The 10,000-nt window shown below is 49.0% G+C and overlaps 1 protein-coding gene across 1 annotated transcript in view; it reads left to right on the top strand.

Moving 5' to 3' along the window:
* fam172a (family with sequence similarity 172 member A) overlaps positions 1–10,000 on the top strand; it is a gene marked incomplete at its 3' end in the record, with an annotated part of 102,808 nt that overhangs the window by 42,590 nt on the left and 50,218 nt on the right. Inside the window, exon 7 of the mRNA XM_031585464.2 lies at positions 8,820–9,053. Within this exon, the coding sequence (XP_031441324.2) occupies positions 8,820–9,053 (234 nt within the window). The remainder of the gene's footprint in view (positions 1–8,819; positions 9,054–10,000) is intronic.

Here is a 10,000-nt window from a genome sequence, read left to right as displayed (position 1 = left end):
GGCGTGTGTGTGTGTGTGTGTGTGTGTGTGTGTGTACTATGGCATGTGTGTGTGTGTGTCTGTGAGTGTGTGTGTGTGTGTGTGTGTGTGTGTGTGTGTGTGTGTGTACTATGGCATGTGTGTGTGTGTGTGTGTGTGTGTGTGTGTGTACTATGGCATGTGTGTGTGTGTGTGTGATCATCACACTCTATTTCCAGACCACTCTTAATGGTCAGTGCTGATTCTTCAGGCCATTTGTTTCCCCTGGCCAGGCTGCTTGATGGTGGGCTAAAATGGCCCTGACTGTTGAGAGCATTGGGCTCCTTTGTGGCGGTGCTAACTAACTCGCCTAAACCTCCATTCAATGGACATACTCCCGCTGCCCTTAGCTGTGTGTGTGTGTGTGTGTGTGTGTGTGAACATGGGTGAGATCTCAAGGAGTTTTCACCGTCCAGCAGCCTATTTGTGCTCTCCGGTCCCCGCGCTGCCAGCTGGTTGTATTGCGTCCCTTTCTTAGCGACTTGATGGGGAGTGCTTGCTTGCTAAGTGATTCTGAAGAGCGGTTAACGACACCACAGGACTACAGACCCCAGCAGCAACTTCCTCGAGGGAGAAAGTGGGGGGGACAGACCAGGCTTCTTTTTCACTAGCGTGGTGGAGAGCTCACATATGGTGCTGTGTGTTTGGTGTGTGTATGTCTGTGGGTGGGTGTGTATGTATGTATGTATGTATGTATGTATGTATGTATGTATGTATGTATCTTTGTGTGAGTGTGTGTGTGTGTGTGTGTGTGTGTGTGTGTGTGTGTGTGTGTGTGTGTGTGTGTGCGTGAGTGTGTGTGTGTGTGTGTGTGTGTGTGTGTGTGTGTGTGTGTGTGTGTGTGTGTGTGTGTGTGTGTGTGTGTGTGTGTGTGTGTGTGTGTGTGTGTGTGTGTGTGTGTGTGTGTGTGTGTGTGTGTATCTTTGTGTGTGTGTGTGTGTGAGTGTGCGTGTGTGTGTGTGTGTGTGCGTGTGTGTGTGTGTGTGTGTGCGCGCGTGTGTGTGTGTGTGTGTGTGTGTGTGTGTGTGTGTGTGTGTGTGTGCGTGCGTGCGCGAGAGAGAACCCGAGTGAGTGACGAGGGGGGAGCAGAGGAGTGAAGGAGACATTAGAGCAGGAGAGACATGAAACGGGCGAGAGAGCGAGCGACCGAGGGAGGGAGGGAGGGAGCGGGTGCGAGTGCGAGTGCGCAGGCACAGGGGAGGAAGAGCATCAGCTCCCAGCCTGCCTCTCTGCTCTTCCGGCTGCAGCTCTTTGAACTCCCGTATAAATATTCACCGTTCGGCTGCTCAAACAGCGCCGAGATGAGTTTGTCAAGGTTAGGCTCTTTTTTTTTTTTTTTTTTTTTTTCTTTCTTTTCTTTTTTTTTCTCCTCCAAAAACCATCTGGAAGTAAAGTTCAGGCTGGAAAACACGGTGGAGCAGAAGCGGTTATTGGCTGTTGAAGTCGTTTATTTATCTTTGGCCAGTTGTTTGTTTGTTTGTTTGTTTGCTTCCGCCTCACCTCAGAAGCAGTACCCTGAAGACTGAGCCAATAGGCTAGGCTATGCTGGTGCTGGTGTTGGTGTTGGTCACTGGAGCCGAACAGGCTGGGGTATCGACACAGTACTCTGGGGTTGCCCTTAAAGTGTGGCTATTGCATTGAGGCTGTGCAACTCTTCTCTTCACATCATTAGTTAAAGCCTCCTGTAGCCCTCTGTGTAGCTAGACATATTTGTGTTGAGGAGCATGGGGGGGGGGGTATGTGTGTGTGTGTGTGAGTGAGTGTGTATGTGTTTGTATATGTGTGTGTGTGTGTGTGTGTGTGTGTGTGTGTGTGTGTGTGTGTGTGTGTGTGTGTGTGAGTGAGTGAGTGAGTGTGTATGTGTTTGTATATGTGTGTATGTGTGTATATGTGTGTATGTGTTTGTATGTGTGTATGTGTGTATGAGTGTGTATGTGTGTGTGTGTGTGAGTGTGTATGTGTTTGTATATGCGAGTGTGTATGTGTTTGTATATGTGTGTGTTTTGATTGAGAGAGAGGGATAGAAAGAAAGGGAGGAAGGGATGGAGAGAGAGCCGTGTCTTAATCTGACAGTGCGAGCGAGCGAGCTGTGTGGGATCTTGCAGGAGGGATAATAGATTCTTGCACAGCGGAGAGAAAAAAGCCCACGTGGAGACACTGACAGACAAGGTCACCCAGAGCAGCACTGGACCCGGGCCTGAGAGAGAGGGAGAGAGAGAGAGATGGAAGGAGAGAGAGAGAGAGAGAGAGAGAGAGAGAGAAGGAGAGAGAGAGAGATGGAAGGAGAGAGAGGGAAGGAGAGAGAGAGAGAGAGAGAAAGGGAGAGTCCCCGTGTCTGACTGCCTCAGAGGGACAGAGCAGGAGAAAGAGAGCGAGAGAGGGAGAGAGAAGGAGAGAGAGAGATGGAAGGAGAGAGAGGGAAGGAGAGAGAGAGAGAGAGAGAAAGGGAGAGTCCCCGTGTCTGACTGCCTCAGAGGGACAGAGCAGGAGAAAGAGAGCGAGAGGGAGAGAGAGAGAGGGAAGGAGAGAGAGAAAGAAAGAAAGGGAGAGAGAGAGGGGGGAGAGGGAGAGAGAGAGAGAGAGAGAGAAAGAAAGAAAGAAAGAAAGAAAGGGAGAGAGAGAGGGGGGAGAGGGAGAGAGAAGGAAGGAGAGAGAGAGGAGAGGGAGAGTCCCCAGTGTCTGACTGCCTCAGAGGGACAGAGCAGAAGAGAGACAGAGAGAGAGAGACAGAGAGACAGAGAGACAGAGAGACAGAGAGACAGAGAGACAGAGAGACAGAGAGAGAGAGAGAGAGAGAGAGAGAGATAGAGAGAGCGAGAGCGAGGGCCCCTCAGATCAACCCCCTCTAAAGGAGGGGCCCGCTCCAGTTCAGTGGTACTCTACTTACAATCACAGCATGGACAACCCTCTCTCTCTCTCCCTCTCTCTCTCTCTCTCTCTCTCTCTGTCTCTCTCTCTCTCTCCCTCTCTCTCTCTCTCTCTCTCTCTCTCTCTCTCTCTCTCTCTCTCTCTCTCTCTCCCTCACCCTCATCTCTCTATTCGTTTACCTATTAATTCCTCTCTCTCTCTCTCACTCTCTCTTTTTTTTTCTATTTCACTGACAGACAGTGACCCATAGTACACACACACACACACACACACACACACACACACACACACACACACACACACACACACACCCCTGCCGCTAACCCTAGACCCAGCTATGTCCATGTTTGTGTTTACACTGTGGTGCGCTGCGTGTCCTAAATGAAATGTGTCAACACTTTCAGGATGTAATCCTTGGCAGTTGTGCAACAAGGACAGAATCCTGTTCCCTGCTCCGTGATTCGGATGATTTCAGTGCAAACGGCGCTAACTGCCCGTTGAATAGGACTATGGCGGTCCTGACATCCCCTCCCCATCTTCATCCTCCCATCGTGTTTCTCCTCTACTCTGTCTTTTGATTGGCTTGGAAAGGGTGTTTTTCAGGCGATGTCGCGGCTCACTAATAGACGACGGCCAATCAGAATCGAGGAGACGCAGAAGCAGGAAGTCAGACCAGGGCTGCGTGAGAGAGCCCAGTGTGTCCCTCTGTCTCTCGCCGTAGTTCTCATCACGCATCAGCCCACGATAGCGCTCTCAAACAAAAGAAAAGAGAACGAACGCGCTCGCCATGACCATTCACACACAAACTCTGTCAAATCATGGCGCGTCTACACGCCGTAAAAACACCCTTTTGGGTAAACAGGAGGAAGATACTGGAGGACATACTCGTCTGTCAGTCTTCCTTTGTCCCCCCTCGTTCGCACTCTCACTCTTTCTCTGTCTCCCCCTTTCTGCATGTTCAAGTCTTGCCAGTTTTTCTTTCTTTCCGTCTCTGTCTCTGTGTCTGTCACTCACACCCCCTCCTCTACGACGCTAACGCACTCCTGACCGCTAGCAGCCATGCTTTTGTACCTGTCAAGAGTGGGCGCTTGTGTGTGTGTGTGTGTGTGAGAGAAAGAGAGAGAGTGAGAGGGAGTGAGAGGGAGCTCTCACATCAAAGCCTGACACAAAGCTCCACAAACAGATAAAACAGTCCATCAGCACCTGCCACACACACCCCCCCCCCACACACACACACACCCTACCCCCCGCCGCTAATAAACTCATCTTGTTTCATTCTACCCATTCAGCACTCCATCCTGTCCTCCGTTTTCAGAAGAAGAAGGGAAAGAAGAAAAAAAAAAAACGAGTGAAGGGATTTCTTATTGAGCCACTCAGACTGGGGGTGATGGGGAGGACACCAGCTCATTATGATCACCTTCCTCCAATCTCCTCTCTCTCTCTCTCTCTCTCTCTATCTCTCTCTCCCTCCCTCTATCTTTACTTACCCGTCAGGACGTGTCTGCTGCACTGGGCACTTCCAACACACTGCGTGCAAACCTAGCCCCTTAGCGCTTAGCTCTTTTAGCGTTTATTTCCATAGGTAAGATGCAGTGGTTTCCAGGCGAATATGTGTGTGTGTGTGTGTGTGTGTGGGGTGGGGGGGGGGGGCTGTGTGTAATCGGCAAACAACAGAGAAGGATAATAAGGGCGTGAGAGACTGCGAGAGAAAAAGAGAAAGAGGCTTGAGAGAGAGAGAGAGAGAGAGGGAGAGAGAGAGATTGAAAGACGGATGAGGAGTGAATGAGGGAGAAGGTGAGGATGACAGGGCAGGCCGGTCGCAGCGGTCTGCCATTGTTGGACTGGTTGCCCTGGCGTCAGCCGCGCTGACAAAGGAGCGCTTAAGAGCCGGGCCGCCGGGGCCCGGTGACGGGGGTCTGGGCCCCCACAGAGGGGCCAGCCTGACCCCGCTGACCGATGGCCCCGGGGCCAGGCCCTGTCGGCACGGCCCCCGAGAGGCTGTGGCTCTGAGGGCATGGGAAGGGCCATCCAGAGGGAGAGCGCACCTCAGACAGAGCTTCACACACACACACACACACACACCACACACACCACACACACACACACACACACACACACACACACACACACACACACACACACACACACCAACACCACATACACACACACACAACACACCACACACACACACACACACACACATACACACACACACCAACACACACACACACACACACTCACACCACCTACACACCAACACCACACACACACACACACACACACACACCAACACCACATACACACACACACACACACACACACACACACACACTCACACCACCTACACACCAACACCACACGTACACACACACACACACACACACGTACACACACACACACACACACACACACACACACACACTTACCAACACCACATACACACACACACAGCCAGCATCGTCGGCAGCTGCGTTTCAGCGCAATGCTGCTCTCTAAACGAAACAAAACAAGATAAAGTATAAATATTACAAATGATATAATAACATATAACATTCTCTTTTTCTGTTGATTTTATTTTGTTAAAGTTAAACCTATATAAACACCCACTCAAATGACATGCCTGTCTGCGTACAAAACCTACGCTTGTGCGTCTGTGTACATATAGAGTGTTTGTGTTTGTGTTTGTGTTTACCATGTGTGCAATATAGTGTAATCACAATGCGGAGGTGTCCCTAGCTGGGCGCTGTTGTACGACAGTTGCATCACCTCGGCTGGCAGGTTGTGTTTATTCCCATTTCATGGCCATGCCTCGGAGAGAGGCACTGTTTAACCTGGACTCAGTGGTTAACCATCATCATTTTGTGGACGGAGGAGTGGAAGCGAGGGAGAGAGAGAGGGAGGAGAGGAATACATGCCCAGAGTGGTGAAGTGGTGTCCCTGACTCACACACACCGTCCTGAACTTGACCAGAAGGAACGAGAGAGAGAGAGAGAGAGAGAGAGAGAGAGAGAGAGAGAGAAAGACAGGGAGAGAGAGAGAGAGAGAGAGAGAGAGAGAGAGAGAGAGAGAAGAGGAGCCTGCCCCTCCTCTCTTCCTTCTTTCTGTTCTTGTCTTCCTTTTTGTCCCCTCTGTTTCTCTCTCTTTTTCTCTCCATCTGCCGTTCCCCCTCTTCCTTCCTCCTGCTGTCAGTTTTCTGTGCTGCCACCAGTGGGCAGTGGCAGGATGTTTCCACTCGCCTCCTCTCACCAGCCTGTGCCAATGCCGCGCCAAGCTGCCAACCACCACCTCACCACTGCCCACTGCCATGCCCCAAACACCCACACTGACACACCCCCACCCGCCCAGACAGACCAGGAGTGCAGCACATCCACAAGCAGAAGTTGGCCTCCATGAGGGTGGAGCGCCACACGAAGATCAGACATGCTTGTCTTCCTGGGCCGGATCAAATCAGTTCATTACATCTACACTTGAAACCAGATCAATGAAAAGATGTTTATTGTGTTTCAAATAGATATTTTTTTAACCATATCGAAAAAAAAGAATTCAATCCATTAATCCATGTTTTGTTTCTTAACACATTGTTATTTTTTAAGTATGATAATTGAAGTTCTAGAAGTTAAGTATGCTGTTGTCACAGTTATTGTTGAGTTAATTATGAATCTATATTAAGTCAAACATTTTATTATGATTTTTTATTTCAATACAATTTTCAATCATATATGAGGCTGTGTACTTTAAAATGACAGCAATCTAGATTTAATTGATTGTTTTTTTTTTCTCATTACAAATAAGACAAATTAAATACTCTTTATTTTTCATGACTTTCCACCACAAATGAATTCATATGTCAACTGTCAACATCTTTTCCTCATTTCATCACTAAGTTGTCACCTGACATGTAGGAGGATAAGAAAAGAAGAAAAAACATTGAGCGGTGAAAAAGTCGTATTTACATACGGATTTGTTTCTCCTCCGCCTAGGCCGCCTCTGTGATGGCATTAAACGTGCGGAAGCTTCTGGATATTTGACTTTCATTTCAAAAAGGAAAAGGAGAAAAAACACAAGAAGTAAGAGAGAAAGAAAACTCCAGAGAGGACAGGCAGCTCTGATGACTGGGCTGGCCAGGCTGGGAGAAGGTGCAAGCAGGAAGGGAGAGAGTGAGAAAAAAAGGAATCATTTTCTAATCGCAGGACGTGTGAAAGTAGCATTTTGCTGTTGTCAACACACCCGCTCTGCCACCAGCCAGCCAGCCAGCTCGCCGTTAAAAGAGAGAGAGAGAGAGGAGAGAGAGAGAGAGAGAGAGAGGGAGGGAGGGGAGAGAGAGAGGGAGGGAGGAGAGAGAGAGAGAGAGAGAGAGAGAGAGAGAGAGAGAGAGAGAGAGAGAGAGAGAGAGAGAGAGAGAGAGAGAGAGAGAGAGAGAGAGAGAGAGGGAGAGGGAGAGGGAGAGGGAGAGGGAGAGGGAGAGGGAGAGGGAGAGGGAGAGGGAGAGGGAGAGGGAGGGGGAGAGAGATGTGATGGTGCAGGGCTGGTGGAGGAGGGACTGACGGCTTTGGCACTTATTAAAATCAGCAGAGCGGCCGCCGGCCACACAAGACAGGATGTCGCTCCCCGCCACAGTTTGGGAGGAATTTTTAAAGGCACCATGTCACACATACACACACACACACACACACACACACACACACACATTTACACTCGCCCATGCTGATGGGCCTATAGCTTCAGTGCCTGTTAAGTGTGAAAAGGATCAAAGGTGAGGTGTTGTTACGAGTAGAAGGATCTCAATGGAGGTTAATACTACATGGACTCTTTGAATGTTTTGAAAGTGTTTTGATTAGATATTTTCAGCGTGTTGCAGTTTAGCCCTGGTACACGTTTTGCGTTGTCTTGTTAGTTAACAGTATCAAAAGGACTTGTTTGACCTAAATTAGACATTAATTAAGCTGTTTTGGAACATTCCTCAAACCTTTCATCATGGAAATCAAGACTGAAAAACTCACACACACGTGCATTGATCAGGTGTGTACAGTATGCCTGTATCCAGGCACACAGAGTGAAGTGGTCATTGATTGTGTGCGATCGGGTCTGATTGATGGCCTTTGGGAAACATCAGCTACAGCTGGCTTGTATGTGCTTCATGGCGCTAATACCCTAATGTCTTTGTCAACAACCTAACTCTGAGTCTAATCTCTGTCTTTTTTCTCTCTCCCTCTCTCTCTCTCTCTCTCTCTCTCTCTCTGTCTCTCTCTCTTTCTCTCTCTCTCCCTCTCTCTCTCTGTCTCTCTCTCTCAGTCTCTCTCTCTCCCTCTCTGTCTCTCTCTCTCTCTCTTTCTCTCTCTCTCCCTCTCTCAGTCTCTCTCTCTCTCTGTCTCTCTCTCTCTCTCTGGCTCTCTCTCTCTGTCTCTCCCTCTCTCTCTCCCTCTCTCTCTCTATCTCTCTCTGTCTCTCTCTCTCTCTCTCTCTCTCTCTGTCTCTCTCTCTCTCTCTGGCTCTCTCTCTCTGTCTCTCCCTCTCTCCCTCTCTCTCCCTCTCTCTCTCTCTCTCTGTCTCTCCCTCTCTCTCTCTCTCTCTCTCTCTGTCTCTCTCTCTCTCTCTCTCTCTCTCTCATCAGTATGTGGCCCACGCTCTCCCCCCTTGTCCACACCCTAGACCCACTGTGCCATAGCGGCCATTTGTTTTTGGCAGTATCTGACTACCACATGTGTCTGCTTTTGGACTTGAATGCTCACACACACACACACACACACACACTGATTTCTCTCTTTAGTTGTGTGTGTGTGTTTCTTTTGATTGTTGATAGTATGCTCTGGTGTTTTTGGGCCAAAATGTTAAACCTGGGCAGTTAAGTGTTTCTGTTCAAAATGTTAATTCTCTCTCTCTCTCTCTCTCTCTCTCTCTCTCTCTCTCTCTCCCTGTGTCTCTCTCTCTCTCAGGAGGGCTATGCAGTGATGGTGCTGAACCCCAATGAGAACTTCCTGGAGGTGGAGAAGCCAGCGGCGGCGGTGCCCGTGTCCCAGCAGGAGCCCTCCCCCCCCGAGGGGCCCGAGGAGCCGGCCGAGAAGCGGGAGCGCAAGGAGGAGCGCGAGGGGGGCCGCAAGAAGAGAGACTTCTACGAGAAGTACCGGAACCCGCAGAAGGATAGGGAGACTGAGCACATACCTATACGGGTGAGTCTGTGTCTGTGTGTGTGTGCGTGTGCGTGTGCGTGTGCGTGTGCGTGTGCGTGTGCGTGTGCGTGCGTGCGTGTGTGTGTGTGTGTGTGTGTGTGTGTGCACATCTAAAGCTTTCATTACTCTATCTTACCCATATAGTTTATTCACCATCACCTGCCTCAACGTGGCTCTATTCTATTTTGCACACACACACACAGACACACACACACACGGCCAGATTAAGAACACAAAGGATCCTAATCACCTAACACCTAATCCAAGGGCCCCCTCAAAATGATCCCGCAATATTTGCGGGCCATCTGGGAAATGTACCAATTTGCAACCACAGTGAAATAAAACATCGTGACTATACCATCTTTAACACAACACAACCACAGTGAAATAGGACATCGTGACTACAACACCTTTAACACAACACATGCACATTTTGTAGTCGGACGTAGCAGCGTTTCATCAATGGCAACTCAGCTACACCTGGCTACACCAACTGCGAGCAACTAGATGAGATTATGCTAATTGGAACGCCACAAACACTCAATAATCCTATTAATGTGCGTTGAGTACACTGCAATATTAAGTAAGGTGTGTAGGTATGATTTATTAGTAAACAATGTATTGTTTGAACAATGATTTCAAACCTGAGACAAAGACAAAATCAAGGCTATATGAAAACAGAAAACCAAGGCACAACTTTGACATACGGAAGGTAACGTAAAACACAAATTAACTGATAGATCTCCACAGATAGCACAACACACACACACACACACACACACACACACACACACATTTTAGGACAGTAGCCTAGGTAGTTCCATAACAATTCAGCTACACAAATGGTTGATGACAACGAGAGAAACCAAAGTGCAATCAGTCTAATTTCTAGCTCCATAGTTAGGAGTGCTGTTCATTAAACAGGGCTAGCCATCTAAAGCAGAGCG

This window comes from Clupea harengus, chromosome 18, assembly GCF_900700415.2.
Source record: "Clupea harengus chromosome 18, Ch_v2.0.2, whole genome shotgun sequence".
NCBI classification, from domain to species: Eukaryota; Metazoa; Chordata; class Actinopteri; order Clupeiformes; family Clupeidae; genus Clupea; species Clupea harengus.
The sequence above is the reverse complement of the archived record's forward strand: the minus strand, read 5'-3'. Positions and strand labels throughout refer to the sequence as shown.